The sequence below is a fragment of the Embiotoca jacksoni genome, unplaced genomic scaffold (assembly GCF_022577435.1).
Source record: "Embiotoca jacksoni isolate LCO1_2020_lvr unplaced genomic scaffold, fEmbJac1.0.p SCAF_21, whole genome shotgun sequence".
Taxonomy (NCBI): Eukaryota; Metazoa; Chordata; class Actinopteri; family Embiotocidae; genus Embiotoca; species Embiotoca jacksoni.
This window is the reverse complement of record NW_027185352.1, coordinates 2,965,354-2,991,502: the sequence shown is the minus strand read 5'-3', so window position 1 is coordinate 2,991,502 and position 26,149 is coordinate 2,965,354. Positions and strand designations below refer to the sequence as shown.

Here is a 26,149-nt window from a genome sequence, read left to right as displayed (position 1 = left end):
TGTGGCAGAGTCTGGAGAAATATATCTGCAAAGACCAAAAAAACTGTTAAACTATAGGCCAGTTCATAGGATTTTGACTTCTCTTCCTTCACAGTTTTTGGTCAACTCAATTTGTACCTTGTAATACAGCTTTTGTTTATATGTATATTTTTTTTGTATACACTGTTTGAAATCGACTTTTTTTTGCATTTTAAAAATTTCAAAAACACACGTATCTTATAAAATAAAAAAGTTATTGCTTTTTTAAAACTAAATTTAAACTTTAAAGCCTGCTAAATAAAATTGCAAATTTAGAAAAATACAATCAATTTGAGAGAGTGGGAGTTTTTTTTTTTTAATTGTTGCTTAAGAAACCATTAAAAACTTTTGATTATTTGCAGAGGTATTGCAAACGCTTTACTCTGTTTTTTCTGCAGTTGACCAACCACCAAACATATTATTGGTCAGAAGTGGATAGCAGTAAGTACACAGAGGATACCCAAGTTTGTATTTACAACCACACAACAATAAACTGATCAAGTTTGTAAAAGTGATATGCAGCCGTTTGTTGTGACAGACTCTTCAGCTGGCACTATCCAAGGATCAGGTTACAGGTGTCCGAAGCATCTTGTGTAGTGTGGAATGTATGATTTTATTGTTTATTGTCTAATAAAGAGGAAGAACAGTAATGTCTGGTGAAAGTTCATTCCTTGTTTAGAAATAATAAAAACAAATCTTACTGATTGACATACAGTTTCCTTAAAAACATATGAAAGGACAGATTCGTGTCCATCCTGCCAAGAGTGGTTCAAACTCAATTGTAGAGGAAATCCCAAAGTTTCCAAAAATCCCAAATATGTCAGGCTGAATTTTTGAAAAACATTTTAGGGAAATCCTGTAAAATGCATTTCCCCAATGTAAAAATCATATGGCCTTACGAAAGAACTGGATCCACACAAAAAATAATATTCATGTGATACTGAGACAAGGTGCGTGTGTGTGTGTGTGTGTGTGGGGGGGGGGGGGGGGGGGGGGGAGAGAGAGAGATTGATATCCACCTTCCTTTGTTGGAAGTGAGTATGTGTAAGTAATATGACTTTTTTTAAGGCTGATTATTGCTGTACATGCTTAAGTGTCTTTGAAGTGGATTTTCACTTAAAACAAAGTGAATTCTGAGTTTCTCTACTGTTAGTTGCTAGGACCACCAGTATTGCTGCCTACAATTCTTGTTTTATTATAAGGTGACTGACCACATGTCAGTGCTCCTTTGTTTGTGTCTGATGTTCAATGTCACAGTATTTTTTTTTTGTAAGTCTTTTTAAAAGTGATCAGTATACATCAGTCATCACCACTCACTGTGTCTGAGTTCAATTGTCCAAACTGCCTCGCACTATAGCGAGCACAGGAAGTTAAACATTTAACATTATCACATCAGCACCTTTGCAATCCCATAAGGATGCTGGAGTCCACTCCGAGACTCTCTACATTGTCTAAAGTAACTTTAACAAACTCCCTCCCTCAAAGATCTGAGAACTCCCCTCAAGGTCCCCTTGCAGTTGTAGCTCATGGAATCTTGCTCACTACCCAAGAAACCTCCTTCAATTAATCTTCTCACTGATTCACTCAAAATCCCCACAAACCCACCTTCAGTCAGCTTTAGCAACCCTGGCAAACATTCTGGAATCCACCTCTCTGAAGTACTCATATAACCCCACAAGTGACTTTGAATACCACTTCCCCAATCAAGTGGTTTCCCACATCATTATTGTCATAAGTCCATCCTCTCTACTGTGTTTGTGCAAAGCTTGTAGAATCTGAAACAAACAGGAAGGAAACCATATGTTGCTGTTTGAATGTCCCACACAAATACAAAACTTTGGACAATCTGGTGTGACAAACCTGAGGGAGTTCAGTGCTGAATAACAGTAAGCCACTGGTTTTAGCTCTAATAATTTATGGAGCTTCATAATGAGTTAATATACTACCTGCTCAGCCCCAAACAGTAAACAGACACAAAGACTAGCGAGTCAAATATTTCACTCCAAAGTTGGAAGAGTCCAAAAACTGAGCTGAAGAGAATCATTATTGGACTGTGTGTACATAAGCTCCAAATGAAGGATCATGTTCCTCCATTTCATCTGGATAACTTAAGAAGTTCACCCCTGAAACATAAAAGGTGATGATATTAAAAGTTTCAAAACATATAACATGTCAGTTTCTTTCTCCAGAATCACAATACAGAACCCACTGCTGGAGTGGGTTTGCTCTTTAAGTTACCTGTGTGGTCTTTATGTTAGCCTGAGTCCAACTTGAGCTCCCATTGCCAACAGACATTTGTGCAAACACCTAAGCATAACCTACTCCAAATCCTTACCATAGTGGAAAAGAGAGTTAGAAGAGGAAACAGACTTTGACTCAAGGCCATGCCACAAGCATGTGTCCAGCAGAGCAATGCTCTTCACAGTTTTTTTCAGTTTTCCCCAATGTGCACTTGCAAAGTCAGTTATGAGCACATTCATTTTCCCCAAAGGAAAAATGATTTCCCTTTCAGGCCATTTAAAACCTTTCCCCTATTATTTTCGCTATTGTCATCACTATTATTTGTGTGTTGTAGATGTTGGTTTTGGGCAGAGTGTGTAGTGCAGTGAAATGTAGGCTATATTCAATGTTTCTGTTCATTCTCTGGTCAGAATGTGAGAGAATGATTTTTGTATAAAATTATTCTTGTCATCAGAATTTGCTGGAAACTGCTAATTACAAATTTCACAGAGAATAATGCACCGGTACTAAAATACAGTTGTAAACCTGTGAAATTAAACACGAGTTTTGTAAATTGAAAGTAAGAGTTGGGTCTTAGCAGTCATTACAACAATGTAAACAGAGAAACAGATGTTTTACGATAAATGCATATTAATGTTTTCACCACCAACACTGATTTATGGACAGTTTGTTGTACTTCCTACACCAGGAGCAGATTCTGAAAAAACTATTCCACACATTCAAGTAAATCAGGTTCAACTCCTCTAATGCTCTCTGATGACACAAATTATTTTTTTTTCTTTTTACCTTACTACAGGCATTCAATATATAAAACTAAACACAGCAGCTGAAAGTGTTTACCATACATAACTAATGATTTTTTTTCCCCATAGTGACCAATTTAGAGATCAGGTGATGATAATCTAAACAATATCAGCGACAATGTTTTTGCAGAAAAACACAAACTGATAAAATGAAGTGTCTCACTTTCAAATGACACCACTGCAATCATGGAGGAGGCATAGACAAAGACAGAGGAGAAAACACCTGCTGCCTGCTCAGTTTGCTTCTGCATTAACTTTAGTCCTGCCTTATATACTCATGGATGTTATAATGCCCCCTGGAATCCAAGCAACAGGCTGTCACACTTCGGGCATGAGCCTTCAAAATTCCTCTCTGTAAATTGCCTCTGAAAATAGTAACAGAGTTTGACTGGAGTTTTGTAGAAAATGTGTGTTGATGAAATGTTCTTGTCAATTTGGAGGCCTTTGGGAGTTTGCACACCTGTTTAGTATTCAAGTTCATTCTATTATCGACTGCATATGTAGCCTATATCATGTCAAATTCAGCCCTTGAGCTCTAATTGGAGGAAATATGACTCCTCTCTGGTTGAGCAATTGCAGGATAGTGTGTGGTGGGAATTTCCAGTGTAGCCATTTCCTTAAAATAAGGTTATGAAAGCATGTTGTCATACATTATTTTACAAAAAACAACTCCATTATAATGCACTCAACCTCCTGATGTGAATAACTGTACTGTAACGTGCTTGTAGGAAACTTGTGTCCAAGCACAATGTCCATGTGGGTTACATGCAGGCTAAACGTGTCAAACATTTATTCAGTAACATAAGTCCCATATAGTTGCCTTGGTTTCTTCAGGGTCAATGCTTTGAATGGAATGAATAATCAATAACCATTTAACATTTAAACACTGTATTTACATATCATATTGATTTAGGTTTCTTTAAATTTGAGAGAAAAAAACACATTCTTTGAGAGTATTGCATGATATCCTGTACATTTTAATACTAAGAAGGCATGTTTCTAGTGGCATAAAATGTCTCAAGATGTTTTGAAGGGATTTCCATGCAATTTGTTTCAGCAATCAGGATTAATTGTCATAATTTTGTTGGCCCTGTGACTTTTCAGTTCGTGCCATCATCAAGTTCAAATTTAATTTGTCCACTAATTTTGTTAATGACCAAATACATGCAGACTAATAATATTCCCATCAAACTCAGCTGCACACTGTGTTTATCAAATGTTCTTGAGACCATGTGGATATATACTGTGCCTATTTGATCTAAAATGAGATTGACATTTTGGTATCTTTGCAAAATGTTTAGATTTCCATTAGAATGTGAAAGAAACTTCTGTTGGTTTGAATGATTGAATTAGATTTGAGGACATTTTTGAAAAAGTCGATTTTTGTTGTTGTTGTTGTTGTTGTTTTTTTTGCATTTTTTTCCATCCAGGACTAAAACAAACATTTTCAATTCAATTAAATTTTATTTATATAGCGCCAAATCACAACACAGGTTATTTCATGGCACTTAACACATTAAAGTCCTTACAGTGGAACTTTACAACATTATACAGATAAACCCAACAATACAGCAATTCCCACATAAGCTAGGAGGGAAAACCTCCTCTTTAAGGGAGAAAAACCTCCAACAGAGTTTTGCATAAGAAGCGAGTGTGACAATGGTGCCGCACAGTGGACGGATACGAGGCGACAGGTTTTCGGTAAACTTCGTCTCGAGCCGTCCATTTACGAAAGAGGCCGAGATTGAGCGGAGCTGTCCGGAACATCCGGCTGGAGCTTCTCAACATAAACAGCAATGGCGGAGGCAGCAGCAGCGTCTACGGCGGCTTCATCGGTATCAGGAGGTTGGACCAAACACGTAACCTGCAGGTAAGACAAGGCAGTCGAGTACTAACATATCGAAGAAGATTCTATCGTCTATCGTTGGACGCTAGTGAAGCGTTGATACGATGGCTGGCGAACCACTGACAGCAATGTCTTTTCAGGCTCGGCTCAGCTGTTGGTTAGCTAGCTGTAACGTTACAACACTGCTATGTTGTTATGTTGTGGTCTCAGAGCAGACTGGTGTGGGAGGTTAGCGGCCAGCTTGCTAGCTACGTTTTTCAACTATTAAGTCGGCTAATATTTATGCAAAACTGTGAAACAAGACTACGTAAATGAGCTGTCATACCACAAAACCCCGACGATAACGCTAATGTTCACAGGCACTCGGTACACTCTCACTCTAAAACCAGCTAATTAACCAACGTCCAAACCAGCGAGTTGTGCTGGTTGCTGTCTTATTTTCGTATTAGTCACCGCACCAGCTGGCTTCCACATTAGCTAACGTTGTGAATTGAATTGTTTGTTGTTCCATCTGAAAGATGAACTTGATGGCGTTACCAGTATGAAAGTGAAAGATGATATTGAAAGTTACCTCGCTTGAATTGAGTTAGCTGTTTATCCTGTTATTTACCGACCAAGTTCAGCTTGACATGCGGATTTGAAAAAAAACGAATACTTCATTTTGGTTCAAATTCAACTGTGACCGGGAACATATCTGTTAACTCGACAACTTTGTTTTGTATTTTCAGATATTTCATGCACGGTCTTTGCAAAGAAGGAGACAACTGTCGATATTCCCATGATCTGACCAGCAGCAAACCTGCAGCCATGATTTGCAAGTTCTTTCAGAAGGGAAACTGTGTGTTTGGGGAGCGTTGCAGGTAAAGATTCAACTAAAACCAAAATAGATATACACACTCTAGTCAGATGTGGGTGTAATTGAGAAAGGCTTGGATCTTTACAATATGTTCAACTGGCATGTTCACATTCAGTTGCTGCAGCTTAAGAAATAATTGTCAGTTGAGCTGCATTCAAATTTCCTTTACTCTCTAAAACTGTCTGTCTTTGCAACCAAATGACAGCACAGCAGCTTTGCTAAGGGGCTTGCAGAAGTGTGGCAGCCTGCTTCTCATGTGGATCTGACACTTGAGACTGCTGCTCCCTAATGTCAACATGTTGTTGGTCTGTGGCAGCCCATGAAGGGCCAAGGAGTCCAAACTGTGCTGGGCCCTACAGCTTTGCTTTGCTGGATAAAAGTATGCACTGTAAATATATAGGTTTTACATGTTGTGGTTGTGTTTGTAGTTAATGCGTGTTTTACTTGCCTGCTAGCACAAATCTCTGTCTGTCTACAGAAGTTTTGAAAAAAAACAAAAACCAGTAATGATTTCCCACTTTTCACATTTATTATTTAATTCAAAGGAATATTTGAAATGTATACACAATAAGCAAAACATGAAGTTATTCTGTCACTCTTTTTATTAAATCACTTCAGTTTTTATAATGTATCCAATTTCACCTGCCATCAGGTAAAGATGGGCCAAAATATATTGATTTTTTTTTTCTTTTTTTTCAATTTGGCCATCCAAAAGCATTCAGAGATTCTTGTAACATTATTTTAACCTTGTTTTTGGAACACAACATGTTTGTATTAATGTCCAAATATCTCCTGCCTTTCTACAGCTCCAGCATTTTATTAATTTCACTGTAGTGTAATAGTCAACTGAAACTTGCCTTAGCTTGGTAATCTATGTGAGTCAGTGATCATCATGTGTATCATCAGTTTTATTAATATTAAATGTGTTCAGAATGATTTAAAAAAAAAAAAAAAAGGCTTCTTTATCATGTAGCAAAATAAAAGTAGACACAATTATTAGGCTCCCAGTCTGTTGTCAAGAGTGTACCCAGACAGCAGCAGCCAGCTTGTACAGACAGTGTCTACTCCATGTCTGGTTTCAGGAGCATCCCCATAGCTACCGAAGTGCTCTTGAGGACCACCCTTCACAGCAGCAGGGAGACATCAGCTCCTCTCTTTCTTCATAATTTTTTATTGAATAGTCAGCCCATTGCCTTTAGGAAACCTTTTGATCGAGTATGTATATCACTGAGCTGTTGTTGTGCTGATAAGTCACATTCCTTCATCCTTCTAAAGAAGCTGCAGTGAGGAGGGTGTCCTCATTATTTCTGTGACCCAGAGGGGTTGTGCACCCTGTATTAAGAGTCCAGAGAAAGCCTCTCGCTGTGGGGGTTTATTATGGTTGAATTCCCTGGGCTCTCTATTGTGATGGACTCTGTCTCGCTCTCTCACTAAGTCTCTGTGTCTATCCCTCCCTCTCCCTTCTGCAGCCCCCAGGGCCAGACAGAGTGCTCTGCAGCCTGCATGGCAATTGCATAACGATCTCTGTTTCCCTCCTGTTCTCTTTCTCAGAGCTTCTCCCCCTCCTCCTCCTCCTCTGCTGTTGCTGGGTTCCTCAGGTTCACTGTGCTGTAGCACCCTCCTCCTCCTCCTCCACCTCTCTCATTTCTGTATGCATAGCTCCAGCAGACCCCCTCCCCAGTTATCCAGCACTCCAGTGGCTTTCTTGGAACAGACGGTTAACAATGTTTTAAGATAGAACTAAGCATCATGGAGGAGGCTGAAGGAGGACAGGACAGGTCTTACTTTTGCATAGCTTTGTGTATCTGGGGATCACGGCATGTTAGTCATGCTCTATTGTCTGAGTTGTCTCGCTTTTTTAATAGAGGTCACACTGACAGACAGTTCAATGTGGATGAAGTATCTGTTTTTACCAGGGCTGCGCCATTAACATATTATAATTTTGATTCCTTATTATTTGCTTATAATATCAGTTAATTTAAAAAAAAAAAAATCTCTTTATTAACTTTTATAACAAAAGGAACAACATAAACAACAACAATAAAACATACACAGTTTGAACATCTCAAATACACACCAATACGATGAAATTTAAATTAGAAATTAAATTAAATGATAATTAGAAAATAAAATGGAATATAATGAATTATTTAAATACAAATAAAATACAGATTTAATTTTTTTTTTTAAATTAAATTGAGAATAGAAAAAAAAGGAAGGGGGGTAGCCCTATAAGTATTTAGGATTTAGCTTAGCTCATCAGTCCATACATTGTATTCTATCTTATTATGTTCCAAAACATTCTAAAAGACTTTCCACATTTTCCAAAACTTATCCATTTTGTTCTTTGTAAAGTAACTTGTCCTTTCAAGTGCAAAGTTAAAAGACAACCCTTTTAGCCACTAGGAGATTCCATATGTTGTTTGCTTCTTGCACCATTTAGCCTCCAAAAAAACAGACATTAAGCAGGGACTTTTCATTGTTTAAAGTTACTAAATCATCAGGGTAAATATTCCAAATACATAGTTTAGGGCTGAGAGGCACCTCATGATCTACCTGCTCAGGTCTAGCACCCTTTCCCAAAAGCCCATTATCTGTGGGCACTCCCATATATAGTGAAATAAGGACCCCTTCTGGTGATTACATTTAATGCACGTGTCGGGAATATTAGGGTTGAAGTGGTGTAACGAAGCCGGAGTGATATACTGTCTGCTTCGCCATTTGTATTGTAGTAATTTGGAGTGTGTATTTTCTGTTTGGGTTTGCACTAAAGAGCAAGCCTCTGACCATTCCTCCTCAGTTATATTCTCCTTCAAGTCAGTTTTCCATGCCGGCAGGATATTGTTTGATGATCCTTTGCACTTTACAAACAAATTATACAGTAAAGACACCTGCCCCTTGGCCTCCAGGTGCTCTAAAGTGATGTCTTCCAGCCTAGATAAATTGGGAAGCTCTAAACTGTTGCACTGCCTGGACATGATAAAACTTTGGATCTGAAGATATTTAAAAAAGTGCTCTATCGGAATTTCATATGTGGTCTGAAGTTCTTTGAATGACATGAATATGAATTTATTGCCATTGTAAAGGTCGGACACCTTAGATATTCCTTTCGTACACCAGGATTTGAAACCTGGGTCTTGCCCTGCCTGGCCGAAAGTTATCATTACCAAAAAGCGGTGAGAACTGGAATAGTTGTTGTATTTCACAAATATGTTTGAGAGCACTGTGCCAGACCGTTACTGTGTTTTTCAGGAATGGGTTTTGTGTCTGTTTAATTACCTTTTTCTTATCTACATATACAAGTTAATATGGCTGGTAACTGATTGGGGATTCCATCGTGACCCACACTGGGGGACGGTCCTCAACAAAGTAAAACATAGGTGCTCAAATTTGAGTTGCCTAAATATAGCAAGGACAGTCCAAGTCTTGGCCGTTTGTTGTTCCAGATAAAATTTGTAAAGGTTTTCTTTAGTGATTGAAAGAAGGACGATGGTGGCGAGAGTGGGATTGATTGGAAGAGTTACAGAATTTTTTTTTTTAATTATCATCTTTAAAATGTTGATGCGTCCAATCAGAGATATGTGAAGTTTGGTCCATTCAGTTTGGATAAGCTGCTCAGCTGTATCCATGAGGGAATTATAGTTAGCAGTGATGATTTGATTAATAGTTGGGATGATTTTTAACACCCAGATAAGTAAATCCCAGTTTTGAGACCACAAATGGGGTTGAGATCGGAGGGTTGAGTCTCTCGTTTTCGGACATAAACATTATTACAGATTTGTTGTTGTTTATTTTGTAGACACCAAATCAAATACACCCATCAGATCAAGCAAGGTCAGTACAGTTTGTTCCAGGTCATGTGCATATAGGGCTGTACGATGTTCCATATCTCCTGTTTATATTGCTGTTATGCCGGGGTGATAACGGACTGTCATGGCTCGATAGCCAGTGTAAACAGCAGATGTGATAAGGGACAGCCCTGTCTTGTTCCTCGGTTAAGTTTAAAGGTAGTCGATGTAAGTTCATTAGTCAAAATTTCAGCTTGTGGGTTAGAATATAGAAGCTGCACCCATCTGAGAAATGTTCCTCTTATGCCAAACCTTTTTCAGGACTTCAAATGGGTACTGCCATTCTATCCTGTCGAAGGCCTTCTCTGTGTCTAGCGACATGATCACATTATCCGGGCAACCAGATTTCTCAAAAAGTATGTCAAGTGTCCTTCTTATGTTGTGAAATCCATGTCTTTCCTGTACAAATCCATTTTGATCAGGATGAACAATTTGAGGTAAAATTGGCTTCAACCTCCTAGTTTGTGCTTTACATAGAATTTTTTGATCATTATTGAGAAGAGAGATTGTTCTGTAAGATCCACATTGTGTCGAAGGTTTTCTGGGTTTTAATAATAGTGTAATTATTGCAGTGTTAAGCGAGGGAGGACGGGATCCGCTATCAAACGATTCTTGATTCTCGAGCAGAGGCGGTATTAGTTTGGTCCTAAAAATGTTGTATATCTCAAATGGAATTACGTCGGGTCCCTTCAGGCTGGATGTAGCGTCAGACAGTTCCTGTGCTCTGAGGTCAAGCTCCAGTAAATCTAGTGATTCTCTGGCTAAGGGGATACATTTTGATGACTTTAAGAATTCCTTTTGAAAGGTCAAATTGGCATTGGAGTATTCGGAACTGTACAAGCCTAGAAAAGTAATATTAATTTATTTTGGGTCATGGGTTATCTCCCCCTTATCTGTTTCAATTGAGCTTATTGCCCTCTTTGCTTGCATTTGTTTGATACGCCAGACTAGTTGCTTGCCAGATTTTTCACCTTGCTCATAATAAGACTGCCTAAATCTCATCAGGCTTTTTGTTGCCTTATCACACAAGACATTGTATCTTGCTCTTAGCTTATTGATCTCTGCTGTTAACTGATTGCAATGATTTTGCAAAATTTTAGTTTAGATTTCTTTTAATGATTTATGAATTTGGTCCATTTCCAATCTGTTAGATTTGTGTTTAAAACTTATAAAATGTATCATCTGACCTCTTCAAAATGCTTTAAAGGCTTCCCACCTCACAGCTGCAGAAGTCTGAGTCGGTGTTATTTTCAAAATAGAAATATATCTGTTCCAACAAACCTAATACATTCTGATGCCTGAGCCAAGTTCTCTGAAAGCGCCACTTTGGGGCATGGTTTAAAATTTGGGGAAATTTGAGCAGAAGTGAGAAAGAGGCGTGGTCTGAGATTAAAATGCTATCATACCAACAGCATGGAATTTTAGATACTGGGTCAGCTGAGACTAAATAATAGTCAATTCTGGTAAAAGTCTGATAGATTGTGTAATAGCAAGAAAATGTAAACTGATTGGGGTGTTCAATCAGTTACATTTAAGCTAGGGAGGTAACAATGCACAAAGGTTACAGTTCGGTTTTGGGGCCGCAGTTCAGTACATTTTTGGTGCAGCAAAGACAACAAGACAAATGCAAAATAATGCATTTATGTTACCAAATGTAAACATTCAACAGCGTGTCACTGCTGCATAATGTCAGTAAACAAAATGACAGTAATTGTCTAAACTCTATCTTGTTTAATCTAAAGTATGAAACAATCAAATGAAACATGTCAATTAAGACAATTGCAACATAATTATCTTTAACATTAAAGCAGCTTTGAAAATTGCATAACATATAATGCTGCTTTTCTTTCTTTTTGTCAGCATTGAGAATAACCCCATCTTGACCGTCTAAACTTCTTTGGAATTCTCATTGGATAAAAACTGACGGGGGGCTTCATGCCTGCATTCGGTGTGAACTCCACGTTGTGGCAGGGTTGAGTTTGAGCAAAGAAGTCGCAGGTTTGGCCATGCAGGATAGCAAGTTCTTGCTATTTTGCTGTAGCTTTCCCGATAGCTAATCGGCTACAACTAGCACGCAGATAACCCCCGGTACTGAATGGTTGTAAATACTCCTCAGTTTGCCTGTGTTGGATCAGCAAATGATAAAACAAACACCATAAGACAAATTGTCCTTTAAAAAAAAAAAAAAAAAAAAAAAAAAAGATCATGACCAAAAAGGAAAGGCTTTCCAAATGTAATGGAAATGGAAGACCAGTGAAGAGTGATCTATTCTCAAAAAGCATCCAGACCAGTTTTCCCAGGTGACAGAACCAGAACTTTATTTGTACCAGGCTGGGGCCGGGTATCCAAAGAATGTTGAGACCATTACCGATACGTTGATGCTGCGCTGCTTTTTCAATATCATTTTTACCGAGTTGGCACAGGTGAACACAGGTCAACTTGAGTTGATGACAACTTAATTCGTTACATGAATGTAAAAAAAGCGCAATAAAAACCAAACCAGAATATCAGCATTTAGTTTTTAAATGTATCCTTCCTTCCTTTCTACTGAAAGTAGTATGGATGCTAATGTTAGCAGCTCTGCTCCTGATCAAGCTAGCAGTCCAACACAGAGCTGCAGCCCCCCAAATATCTGATTTTATTGTGTGATGTGATGACATTTTATATTCAAACGGTTACGTTTACTGTTATTCAAAAGCTCTAAAAACACCTTAACCTATTGTGCCATAACGCGGGAACAAAAAGGGAGATTGGGAGTATATTTTCTATTTGGTGGGATACTGAATGGGTGACAAAAATCTTGGTTGTCCACCTAGAAACTCTGGTGATTGTATTGATATCCGTGCTGTCGCGGTGACGATGTGAATTATCCACGTATTTCACTCATTTACCTGATACAGAAGGAAACGCAATAACATATATGAAGGTGCCTGATAGAGGAACGGGAATGTAATCTTTGGACACTTGTTTTTTGTTTTTTTTTTTTTTAGCTTAATTGCAGAAGAATAATGAATCTGACAGTGAAAAACAATCAACCTCAGTCTCTGCTTTTACTTTTACAAACATTTGAAAAAAAATAAATAAATAAATCTTGCATTTTCATTTTGCCAGTGTCTCACTCACAGACTGCTGGTTTCTACTGCATCCTTGTAATACTGCATCGAGGGAGAAAGTAGGAGCACTTGTTTTGATGCAGTTGATTTCCTTAATGAAAATGTGGTAGAATCATTTTCATTTAGAAATGACATCACAGAGGTATGAATTAAGAGCACTTTTCTGATACAATTAATCATGCAGCCCCTATTCATGTTTCCTAGATGTTTAACCAGCCCTTGTTGATGACTGTTAGCAACCCACACATTGCCAGGAGTGTTTTGCTGCAGCACTCTGTATATCGCTGCATATTTACACAGGCACATCTATGCAGCCATCATCATAAGTCTGGATGAGACTGTGCAGCTCTACCGCACAAATATCCATAACCAGAGGCTGAAAAATGAAATCATCCTACCTGACAGGCTTGCATGGAAACAAGCCAATTAGAGATTATAGTTATTTTATCATGATGACAAAAAAAAAAAAATGTTTTTTTCATTGTAGCATCAGATGTTGCTGTGCTGTAGAAATCCTGTGTCATCCAGGCCCCTTCTGGACCTCTAATCCTTCCCATCCCCCATCCTCAACCTCCTGTTAATGCTTGGTACTATGTTCCCAACATAGCAAACACAGCTTGGGGTCAATGCAGCTTGTCATTTTGCTTGATTGTAAAGCAGTGTTTCCCTACAAGCATTTAACAGTGGTGGTACCCCCGCTGATGAAATATAGTCATGGATAAATTTGTTGATAAACCTCAACATCAACATGAAATAAAGCTTCAGTACTCCCTACAAGTAACAAAATATGTTACCTTTCCTGATCCACAGCTCTTAATACTGGTAGTGTCTTCTAACCTGGCTAGTAGCTGATAACTGGAGGAGGAGAGGAGTTTCTTCCCTCCTAGCTTATGTGGGAATTGTTGAATTGTTGGGTTTCTCTGTATAATGTTGTAAAGTTCTGCTGTAAGGACTTTAATGTGTTAAGTGCCATGAAATAACCTCTGTTGTGATTTGGCGCTATATAAATAAAATCAAATTGAATTGAAACTGCAGCAACGTACTGAGGCTGCATACAGAGGAAACACCAGTGTCCGCCTTACCACACTCACCATCGCTCATACTCACTCACTGAGCCCCTTTTTATTGGAAACACAGAACCGTTCAGAGAGGCTGAACATTTGGGATCTGACAGACATGTTTTAGTGTTTGTCATCTGTTTAAGTTCTACAACGTAGGAGGCATGTTTGTTACCTTTAATTCCCCCCCCCCCCCCACAACTTTCAGTTGACCTGTTGCTCACCCAGCACCTGCTGCTGCCATTATAGAATCTCTAATACCGAGAGCGTCTACAGTAACACAACCAGGGTCAGAGGTGGGTGGCCATCTGCATCGACAGGTCGGGACAAGGAAGAGAGAAACGAACAGCATAGACATCCAAGAGACAATAAACTGTTGGTGTGGCCAGTAATGGCAGACCAGACACATAAAGCGCCAGAGACAGTTTTACCTGGATACAAATGCGGGGGGAACTACAAAGATGGATAGAAAACAATAAACACAACTTTGAGAGAAGGCAAAATGTTAAGGAATTCTAACCGTGGTATGCAGGTATTTTGAGAGGGAAGGAATGAGAGAGGAGTTGAGTTCATCATGAGACGTCCCACAGCAGCGTAGGCCTATAACAGCATAACTGTTGACTCATGGTCACCTGAGTCAGCTCTAACTATACGCTTTGTCAAATTGGAATTTTTTTTTGCCTAATCTTAAAAGTAATATCACAATATATCTGGATATTTTTTAGGATATTTTTTAGGATATGATAAAAACTGAAAAATAATTGATTATTAATTTTAATTACATCCAATTTCAACAAAAGTGTTATAGAGTCGTCAGCAAAAACTTAACATTATGCCTTCAGATATTCATTAACAGACTAAACAAAAATGATGTCTCAGTTTTTTAGTTTGTAAACAACAGTATCTCCAAGTGAGATTCAGATTGTGAGGGGGGATTTGGAGGTGAAGCTGTGCAGGAGAGCCGCTGCTCTACCGTGATCAGCTGCAGAGCTTATAATCACTTCATTACCACTGTAGGCAAATTCAGCGGTGTAGGTCTGATTTTCTAAAGTTTAGGGTCGATGTTTGCTGTGGTCTGCTGTGACTCCGAGAGGACAGAGGAGGAAATGGAGGAGAAATTGCGCGTCCGTCAATCAAACTCACACAGAGCTGAAAACCTGTGGAATACAGCGGCTCTCAGGCGTGCTTGTTGCTCGATAAGCTGCAAACAAATGTCATACAGTTCCACTACGTCATTACGTCGACAGGTTGGGAAAATTGCCATTATCACGATATCATTATATCATTATATATATATATATATATATCTTTTTTTTTTAAATTTTTTTAATTTAAATTTTTTTTTTATATCGTCTGAAAAATGATACCGGTATTATCGTGAATGGTACGATATGGCACATGCCTCGTGTCGGCCTCCTGCACCAAAGCGAGGAGCTGGTTTCACAGCAGAGGAGCCTGAAAGCTGAAGCCTCTGCCTCTCATTCCACGTTTGGAAACTCTAGAAAACCCCAGCTGGCCAACAGTCTGAGAGCAAAGCGTTCTATCGGGATAATACACTTCTGTAAGCTCTTTGAGATAAGATTGAGTTTAGCCATGAGGGGTTTTGAAAGTTCTGCGAAGAATTTTGAATTCAATTCTTAATTTTTATGGGAAGCAGATGAAAAGAAGCTAATAGAGGAGAATTTTGTCTTGTGAAATCGTGTCAATACTCTTGAAGCAGCATTTCTGATCAAATGCAGACTTTTCAAAGTGTTATTGGGACATCCTGACAAAAAGGAATTACAGCAGTCGAGTTTGTCCGTAGTCGTTCCAAACAGAATCACTGGAAGGCGAAAGTGAAAAGCCTGCCAATAGGGTTGTGTTAAAGTTGTGCACCTGCCATGAATGGTTATATAGCAAATAAGGGGGGAAAAAAAAAAAGGTTAGAAAGAGATGTAACACCTCCGGACTCGCTTTTGCCTCCACACAGCTGGCCAATCATGGCTCGAAGTGGGTGTGGTGGTTAGATCGTTGATCCAAACTTTTTGTTTGGAAAATCACAGATGATGCTTGACACTGTCGTCATCTGTGATGCTATCTGATCTTTAAAGCTATTGGGGGAGGGGCTTTCTAAGCTATCCAACCCTCTGACGGACAGTTTGGACAGACTGTAATTTAGCATAATGCCATATTGAGATGAAGAAACCCCAGGACAATGACAAAAAGACTACTAATCTAAATCTAAAGTTTGTTTAATGCTTCCTTGTGGATCTGGAGATATATAGTCGTCGGATATTAAGATCCTGGGTTGCGCATATTTGGCATCTTAAATATGTTTTTGGATTCTTAATTGTGCACTTTAGTTTGACTGTAATCCAGCTTTTAATTTTTGGCAAATAGTTTTTTATTGGTCACCACTCTGGTTGTAACTTTCCACCATTCGTGGTGTAAGACATTACATCATTTGCACTGTAACAGTTCTGGTCTGATGTGCTCCCTCAGGTTCGAACACTGTAAACCGACAAAGAACGAAGAGCCGCCGACCTCCCAGACGCTGCCGCTACCCTCCGTCTCGCCCGCCAGCCAATCAGACCCCGAATCCAGTGGGCCACCACCTGCACCAGGGGCACAAGACTGGGTCAATGCTGCAGAGTTTGTTCCAGGACAACCGTACTGTGGACGAGGTGATTGGCCAGTGTTATTGATAATGTTTATTAGTGATACTTGCACTTTTTCTAACTGTCATAATGGGATGGTCTTTTTCATACCATCATATTTACACATACCTGACAGTAATTGGTGATCATAACTGAAAGTAAGGGGTGCACACTTGCTAGACTCCAGCCTCCCCCTCCCTCTGAGATCTGGTTCCACTCTCACTGTGACTCTGTGACTTGACATCTTCCCAGTACATCCTTGGATAAGTTCCAGTTCTGAAGCTAGATGACTTTTTCATGATGTTACAGGCAATTGTGAATGTAACGCCAAAGGAAGTTCTACAGCTTTTTCCCCCCTGTTGTTTCTGTAGTTATTCATGTCTGTTACTTGTCCACCTCTGAACATAATCGCTTTCATTTAAAAAAAAATGTGGCAATCCACATTCACAAAGTTAGGGTAAGGGTGCTTTCTTCTTTTTTTTTGTAAATTGCAATTGCTTGATTATTGTCTTTTCTAAAAGAAATTGTGAAACAATTTGTGGAGTTTTATGGATTTTTGTTAAGTGGTAATTCTTTTTGAAATTACAGGAATTGTTGATTTAAAAATTTTTTTTTTAACAACTACCTAATAAAGACAGCCATATGTTATATGCATTCTGCACGTCACTAATCTTTTTTTTGTTTTGTTTTGTTTTGTTGGTTAAGGAATCATGGTCCCAAAGTTACAAAAACATTTCTGAGTCATAAAAGTGACATGGCTCAGGCTACATCTTCTGTAAAAAGTAAAAGCCTCAATGCTGTTAAAAATAATAGGACTTAATACACACTAGAAGCACAAACACAAAGTGCAATCTCTTAGAAGTGTAAGGGTCTAGAAAACCCATTTCAACACAATTGATCACATACCTTATTTTCATAAGACCATATTGCGCATAAACACTCACTTCGAGGATGTTGGGAAGACCATTGCTAACTGTAATTGAGTTATTTTTTTGTTGATTAAGCAAGTTTTGTTGAGAAAAGCTGACTTTGTACCGCCATACCTTCAGCAGAGCTTCTACTGAGTGCCTCTATTGTGGAGATGAGCATGAAATCTGAGAAAAAGTATTTTGGAGATTGATTGAATTTGCATTATTGGGAATGCAACATTGCGATTTCCTTGAGGGACTGCTTGTAGCTTGCTCTGGGGATGGGGCTCATCCACTGCTCTGAAACTGCAGAGGAGCTCAAATTTATATCTTGTCAAGTTTAATTGTAAAGGTTCAACAAATTGTATTTTGAGGTCTAAAAAAAGTTTTGTCTTTGTTGTGATGTGCGTGCAGCTGAGCCAGTGAAAGGGGAAAGCTCCGTCCCGCTCATCGAGGAGTTTGACAGTGATGCAGCGATGGACAACAAACAGTTGAGAAAGCAGCTCTGTCCGTACGCTGCTGTTGGGGAGTGTCGATACGGAATCAACTGTGCCTATCTCCACGGTGACGTGTGTGACATGTGTGGCCTCCAGGTGCTCCACCCCACTGACAACGCCCAGCGCTCGGACCACACTAAGGTAACAGCTTCAGTCACATTGACTGTAAATGAGGGCGATGCGGAAGTGCCATAAGCTGCAATAGCACCAAGTGCCACTAGAGGTTGGCTTTAAAAAGCCGTTGGCTCCATAGACTACCATTCAACTTGTCTCATGAAATACAAAGTCAATACAAATTTTCAGCGAGTTCGTAGGCTGTTGTTAGCTAAAGTCAATTTTATTAGTTTTCTTGCGTTCCGTCTGAAAAATATCACATCGTAAATGAGAAAATAAACCTCAAAAAGCTGTGTTTTTGGTAGTTTGATTGAAAGGCCTGTAGTGCAGTCAGGTTTCCACTACTGGTGGGCGGGATTTAGTATTGTCAGGTTTCCAACAAGATCGAGTCAGATCCGCTGCTCACTCGTCACCAGCTCGTCCACAGATTAAAATCAAGTTGAAGCATTTATTGACTTTCTAAGAATATCCGGGGTGATTTCACACAGAATGCTTTGGGGTCTCTGTGACACATCTAGATTCCTGGTCACTGTTTATCACTGAATTCCCTCCATGTCCCCATACTCCTCAGCAAGATATGACATTTTTACATCATTTTAGTTGCACCTTGCTGATGCATTTCAAAGGGATTTATTGCCTGAGGTTTTCAAAGGGTGAGGGTTTACCCTTTGATGACGTCGGAATGTTAAAATTGACCGGCCATATTTACTTACATCAGCGTTGCCAAGTTATCGCACATTTTTATCCATCAGCGGTCTTTTCTTTCTTTGTTTAGTTACTTCTGCCTCTTTCTCTCTGATACTACAGGCATTGACAGAGTACTCGAATCAAAGATTCAACGAGAGATTTGTTGCCCACAAACTTTAAGGAATACAGGTATTTTAATAACTTGGACCCAAATACAAAATAGAGCCGGTTATTGGAACCTGCCCCTACTCGAGCCAAGTTCAACCTATTTGCCTGAGGACCACTGCTGTGTCAGTACAATGGTCTCCGGGAGTTAGGAGGCTTCTTTTTGTATGCAGCGCTTTTGTCGTCTGAACACGCCCTGAAAAAAAAGTTTATTAAAGCCAAAACACACGAGACATTATCTGAGGACCTCAGCTGACTGTTACAGTGATCAAATGGAGAAAAGGCTGGTGTGTTATGATTTAACTGTTGACTCTTCTAGGCATGCATAGAAGCTCATGAGAAAGACATGGAGATTTCATTTGCCATCCAACGCAGCAAGGACATGATGTGTGGAGTCTGTATGGAGGTGGTGTTTGAGAAAGCTAATCCAAGTGAGCGCCGTTTTGGCATCCTCTCCAACTGCAGCCACTGCTACTGTCTAAAATGCATTCGTAAGTGGAGGAGTGCCAAGCAATTTGAGAGCAAAATCATCAAGTAAGTAGATCTACCTGTTTGTGATTAACTTGGAAAAAGAGGAACAGGCTGCAAAGTAGAATTGTTCTATCTTTGGTAAAGTTTCTATGGATTTTAAGTATTTGTAAATCAAATAAGTTGTTTTTCTTGAGTTTAAGTCTGTAGAACCTTAAAACGTATGACCAAAATGGTGCGAGATCCATGTGAACAACTGTGAAAACCAAAAGCTATTGAATTTACGGTTAGTTGACACAAAGACTAACATCTGCACATCTGATAAGCTTCAACCGATGTCTTAATAAAAGTTTTAAACAAAAATCAGCTTTCAAAATTGCCATTGAATAATCTTCTGCAATAACTCAGTCAAGATCATTTCAATGCTGTTCGTCATTCCAAGAGTAAACATTGTTTGATCAGGTTGTTTTTAGCTGATGATATTTTAGCAATCTTTGCACCATAAAATAAAAACTACCAGGACTTTTAATTTCTTTATTTTGAATTCCTATTTATGAAGCTAGTTCTCTAAATGGCAGGAAGTTCTAGATATAGTGTCAGTTAAAGCTCATCCACTTGCTTGACTAATGGAGGCCAGACTGTCTGCTTGTGTTACCAAATTTCAGATAGTTAGTAAAGTTTATTTAGCAAAGCTACTTTCCAAGAGCAAGGTCACAAAGTGTTTCACAAAAGTAAAGTTATTAACAAATAAGATAATCAAGTAAACAGTAAATATAACATTAATAAAACACTAAAAACTATTTTTAAACAAACTTTAAAGAAAAAAACCTATAAATTCTGACCGATTATATAATAGATCATAACTCTATAGGAAGAGCGTTCCACAGTGTTGAAGCCACAACTTCAAAGACAGGATCACCTTTTATTTTTAGTCAAGAGCGAGAGACGACCAGTAAACCCTTACTGGAAGACCCCAGTAACCTAGTTAAGGATGGAACAGATCACAGATGTACTTGACCATGCAAGGCAATATTTGTGGAGACAAGAACCCCCAGCTAAATCCCAAACACTATTTGCTGAGGCTGTTTAAGCCTCACAGCAGCATTCTAAAGTATTTGCAGACGGTACAGGGACAACAAAAGGGAATTCCAGCGGTCTAGCTGGGATGGTATAAAAGCGTGGATGATCATCTCTGGTTCAGGTTGTGATTCAGCAGACCTCAGTTTGGCAGTGATGTTGATCAAAGTACGTTGTCTGAGATTAAAATATGACTCCTAGATTAAACCATGCAATTGAGGCAAGGGGACTCTACAGTGAGCAACCTTGGAAGCGACACTGTCTGAAGCAGAGATAACTACCTCAGTCTTATCAGTGTTCAGCTGTAAAAAGTATTTAGCCTTTCAGTTAATGTCCATCATGCAGTTGTTTATGTTATTAGGTTTAAAAGAGACATAAAGCTGAATGTCATCAGTCTGACTGATGTGAAATTCCTTTTAATTTGACTAATAATGTAACCCAAAGGAAACATATGCAACGCAAGACAGAACCCAGGGGCAAACCACAGGCGAGAGAAACAGTTTCAGACATGTAGGGACCAAGTGACACAGAAAAACTCCCGTCTGGGAGATGGTAGTCCATGGTGCTTAAAAATTTCAATTTAGGATACTGGGATCTACAGTATCAAATGTAAACTAAGATCCAGCGGCACCAAACATAGCATTCACCACATCAGAAGCCCTCATTATGTCATTGAAGACCCTGAGAAAAGCTGTTTCAGTGGAATGTTTGTGACGGACACACGATTGTAATTTATCTGAAATGTTGGATGCAGTTGGGACACTGAGCTGTAATCATCCAGTGAAAGTCTGATATTGTGAGATATAACAGATAAGCAGGTTTACCAAGTGAAGATCCAGTCAGTGGGACCTATGATACCCAGTTGTCTGCATTTTCAAATCTTCGCACGGCAGACTGAGAAAATCTTTCTTGTAATTTTTTTAAATGTATTTTAAAATTTGCGATTACACTTTCACCTTAAATTTTGATTGGATTTTATGTACTTTCAATTCTAGAGTAAAGAATCATTTCTGTTTCAATTTGCATCTAAGCTGTTCTATAGGCTAAAATAAGAATCAACAAGATTTTGAGATGAAAAAAAATTAGCAAGTTTAAAGGCTGATAAACGGAAAATATTTTATTTTTTATTTTTTATTCTGCACCCAAAGCTCCCACTATGTGTGTACCTGCGTGAGGGTCTTTGAATAATAGTTCCCAGCATATATTGAACAGTATTTTTGCTTAAAATGCCCATCCCCAATTGATATCAGTCACCCTCTCTTCTAAATGACATATGACCAAGCCAACGGCAGGTTTTCTTCATTCTTTTAGCTTGCCAGCTCTGTAAAGAAATGACTCCCATGTGTTTTCTTTAATGTAAAAGTTAGGGCAGTGAGTCGTGTGAGGGCAGACATATAATGTGAGCGCGAGTTTCACAAACTTATGGAAATCCAAACTATAGTTGCTGAATACAAGCTGAAATTCTGAATTTGATATACATTTTACAGTACACATAGACAATGGTGGACCATGTCCAAAACACAAATCCACTCTGAATCCTTTTGACCCTAACATGATTTCCCTTCACATGGTTCTCAATGAGACTGTTTTTTGATAAAGAAAATATGATCATCTCTTTATAAAGCAGCAAATGGAGTCTAGTTGACAGGTTGTCTTTGTATTAAAATGCCAGGATTTCCCACTGACCCAAAACAGTGACCTCATAACTAACCTTGCATTGATCTGTTATTAGTGACTATTCCTGTTAAAAGGCAGTGTTTGCTCATATAGGAATTGTTTAATTTTAAGTTTCTCTATAATATTGTACGGTCTCAGCATTACTATGTAAAGTGCCCTGAGATTACTTATGTTGTGTTTTGGTGTTACCTAAATCAAATTGAATTGAGCTGATTTATTTATTTTATTCATTTAAATTTTTTTGTACTGTAGATCTTGTCCAGAGTGTCGAATCACATCCAACTTTGTCATCCCAAGCGAGTACTGGGTGGAAGATAAGGAAGACAAACAGAAACTCATCCAGAAATACAAGGACGGCATGGGGTACACATACAGTTCTTTTTCTTTTATGTTGTTTAACAGTAGTTAGCAAACAGCATTTAGATGCATTACCGCCACCTTCTGGATTGGAGCGGGGAGGTTGTTACTAATGGTTCATATAAACACACGTCCACACTTCCACACACTTACTACAGTAGAAGACCAACTGGTGTGTCATCCACTGGATGTGATCAGAATCATCAACAGGAGTGTGATGGTGAATCTGCATGAGTAACGTGTGATGGTGGGAAACTTTGCAAAGGAGCGGCCAGACAGAGGACGGAACAAAACTGGGTGGTGCAGACCTAAACTTTGAAAAATCTTTTGGAAAAGTGCTCTTCATTACAATAATGAAAAGTTCCACTCAGAAAACATCCATCATCCAAAGAATTATGAGTGTTGCTGTGTTTTTGTGTGAGACGGTCTAACTTGCTTTCTGTATTTTCTGTTGTTTCCAGGACTAAACCATGTCGATACTTTGACGAGGGTCGTGGAACGTGCCCTTTTGGCTCAAACTGCTTTTACAAGCACGCCTTTCCCGATGGACGGCTGGAGGAAGCTCAACCTCAGCGAAGACAGACTGGATCCAACAGCAGGAACCGGGTAACAGTTCTCACTAGCTTCTAAAATACTGTTGTTACATCCTCGAAATACATTAGTTTGCATTACCAAAGTCTTCAGCGCCAGTACATAGTAGAAAGTGTAATAACATACAGGGTGCTTCAGACATTAGAAACACCTCTGTGGTAAAATGCAATATCAATGCAATGACCTTGCTTAAAAATAATCTGTATTTGTTGTATCAGCATTGGGAAGACTTTATAAAATAATGACATCCAGTTCCACTGCACCACCAGCTGCTGCCTCAAAAACAACTGAAATATAAAAAAAAATAAGGTGTTTCAGGTTCGTTGTATGGAATTGTATTTTAAACAAAATGATTTAAGTCCAGTGATTTAAATAAAAAAAAAATTATAATAATGTCATGGAAAAACTTGATTCGCCTGTTTGTGTTGTTATACTGTCAGCAGCTCATTTTAGTTTTTCACTCCACATTAGTGAGTTTTTTTTTTTTAATGTAAACTTTGGTGAATGGTGTCATCAGAGCAGTAAACAGCTTTCTGATATGAAGGAACATATTAAAAAGTCTTTAATCTGCTTTACTCCTGTGTTATTATAAACATGTAAAAATTGTGCAGTACTTTCTACAGGGTTTCTTGTGATCTGCTCCCTCAGTGCTATTTTGTTAAATGTTTTTTTACATTCATTATACTTAAAAAATATATTTATCCTGACAGTTTTAGAAATGACACGTTTACATTGTGGCGAGTATGGTAGGCAGGTATTTATCAAAGCTGGGAATGTTAAGATTACGAATAATGATTTCAAGTTTTAGATTTACTTATTCCACATTATGAGATACGTTGTCAGTTTTAGGAGATTGTCAAAATTCGGAGCAACTTTTGAAAACTCTTTTCCCCTTTCTCCCCCAGAACTCGAGGCGAACACCGCTGTGGGACATCTTCGATGAGCGGGAAAGCACCGACTCTTTTGACAACGAGGATGAAGAGATGGTGACGTTTGAGCTGAGCGAGATGCTCCTCATGCTGCTCGCAGCAGGAACAGATGACGAGGTGACAGATTCCGAGGATGAATGGGACTTGTTTCACGAGGAGCTGGACGATTTCTATGAGTTTTACCTATAGCAGCCCTACCCACTTAGCCCCGCCCCTTCACTCCCTTCATGTATACTAGACACTAGAATGGACTGTCTTGTGCGAGTGATGGACAGTAGCTTTCCCCTGGCCCTTCTGTATTGTGGCAGTGCCTTTAAGCAGGCCATTAATAAATGAACTTATAAAAGATTTAAAAAATAAAAAAAATTCCAACAAGTCAGTGCGCTCGTGCTAAACATTTTCTAGACCTCTATCCTCGTGAGTCTGTCTTGTGCAGTTCATGTTTAAAGGAAAAATCACAAAAAGAACTCAATATAAGATTTAACAAAAATTATAACTTTCTTCAGATAATAAACATCGTCAGGTTTATTTGTGGGTGTGGGTTTGACTTGTTTGTCATCTACCCAGGTGTTTGTACATACTTCTGAGACTCTAAGGATGCACTCAAACTTACTCGGCACCATTTACTGTTATTGTGATGGGCATGTGGTAAGATTTTACGTACGGTTTTTGAAGGCCGGAACTTTTTTTTGTTGTTGTTTATTAAAGCTGCTGATAGCCAATATATTGTGCTGATGTTTAATAAATTTACCATAATCATTTTCGTGTTGTACTGAAAAGTATTTACTGTGTCCCCCCAGAATTCTGTTCTTTAATTTTTTCAGGGTGAAACAGCCTTACACGAGGTGTTTAGATCACAATGGAAAATTAACTGCAGCCCCGATCCACCACGGCCATCTTTGTTACTCTGAAACTTCACTCACTGAGCAACTCGTGAAATTCTTGACAGGAAGAATGCCTAAAATATGAACACACCAGGTGGTCAGTAGTCATTGGAGAAAACTGACCGCCTTTATTTGACACCGGACAGATGGAGCAGATAGAATCCGATAAGACCCAATAAGATTCTGAGCTTGTAAAATTATGAGGAAAAATCTCCAAGACTGTATTTTTCATGACCTTTAGTAAATTCAAGTTGGTCAATGCATTGAAAAGATAACTTTAACTTCTTTCGCTGAATTTTCTCTCGGGTTTAAAAGACAATGCTACGACCCCTGGCTTTAAACTGAAAAGTCAAACCCATTAACTTGAACCCACAATGTGCTGCTCAGCAGCTCTGCACCTAGTGCTGCTGTTGGTGGCTGGAAGCTGTAGCACAGCATTACTACTGAACAAAATGGTAATCCCCTTTGTACTGTATATGTTTGAGCCACCGGTGGACACATTTTTTTTAGCTGCTCAGTAACTGAACTCTCTGGGTTATGGAGGTCAGTGATCAGGACCCTGTCTGTAGTTTTAACATAGCAATGTGATTGGCTCCCAACATCAGCAAAGTGCTGCATCAGTCAAATAGACAAAATAAAGATGGAAAACTTCATTTGAAATCTTTTCTATTCCACCATCCTGAATCTCAGCATCCAGGGACGCCTGTGGTACCCAAAGGAAAGTCCTCCTCAAAACCAAGAGTCTCTGCGTGATGTCAGAAAGTCTTCAGCAGAATCGGCAGTACAGCAGACGTAACACTGCAGTCATGGAGCTCAGAGATGCTTCATGTCTTAGAACACCCGTGTTAATTATTAATTGACTGTTCTCTGTTGGCTTCACTTAGTAATACATATTAAGCTTTGCTTGTTGAGACACTGACCCACAGACTCTGGACAGCTGGTGCTGACTTGTTGAACTCCATTGGAATGCATATGTTTATACTGAAATGTATGTTTTCTATGTTCCACAGCCATCCATCTTAACTTGAAATTAAAGTTTATCAATCTCTGTACTGTGTTGAGCCTTTTTGCTTGCTGTGTGTACATGGAGTGTAGGTTTTTAAGTTAAATGCATGTCCTTAAAATCATGACCAAACTAAGTGAGTACTGAATACTTTACTTAAACTTTGGTCAGCGGTTGATAGATACTGTATGACGTGTCACTCCTAATCCATCCATCCATTATCTATACCCGCTTTATCCTGAACAGGGTCACGGGGGGGGGGGGGGGGGGCTGGAGCCTATCCCAGCTCACATTGGGCGAAGGCAGGGTACACCCTGGACAGGTCGCCAGTCCATCATAGGGCCAACACATAGACAGAGATCATTCACACCTA

The 26,149-nt window shown here is 39.0% G+C and overlaps 1 protein-coding gene across 1 annotated transcript; it reads left to right on the top strand.

The window, feature by feature from the left end:
• Positions 1-4,823: 4,823 nt before the first annotated feature.
• Positions 4,824-25,822, top strand: mkrn1 (makorin, ring finger protein, 1). Its single transcript, XM_069156411.1, has 8 exons — positions 4,824-4,932; positions 5,637-5,768; positions 16,265-16,446; positions 17,742-17,965; positions 19,110-19,324; positions 22,265-22,375; positions 22,831-22,975; positions 23,866-25,822. The coding sequence occupies exons 1-8, from the start codon at positions 4,859-4,861 to the stop codon at positions 24,076-24,078; spliced, it is 1,296 nt and encodes a 431-aa protein (XP_069012512.1). The 5' UTR covers positions 4,824-4,858; the 3' UTR covers positions 24,079-25,822.
• Positions 25,823-26,149: the final 327 nt, after the last annotated feature.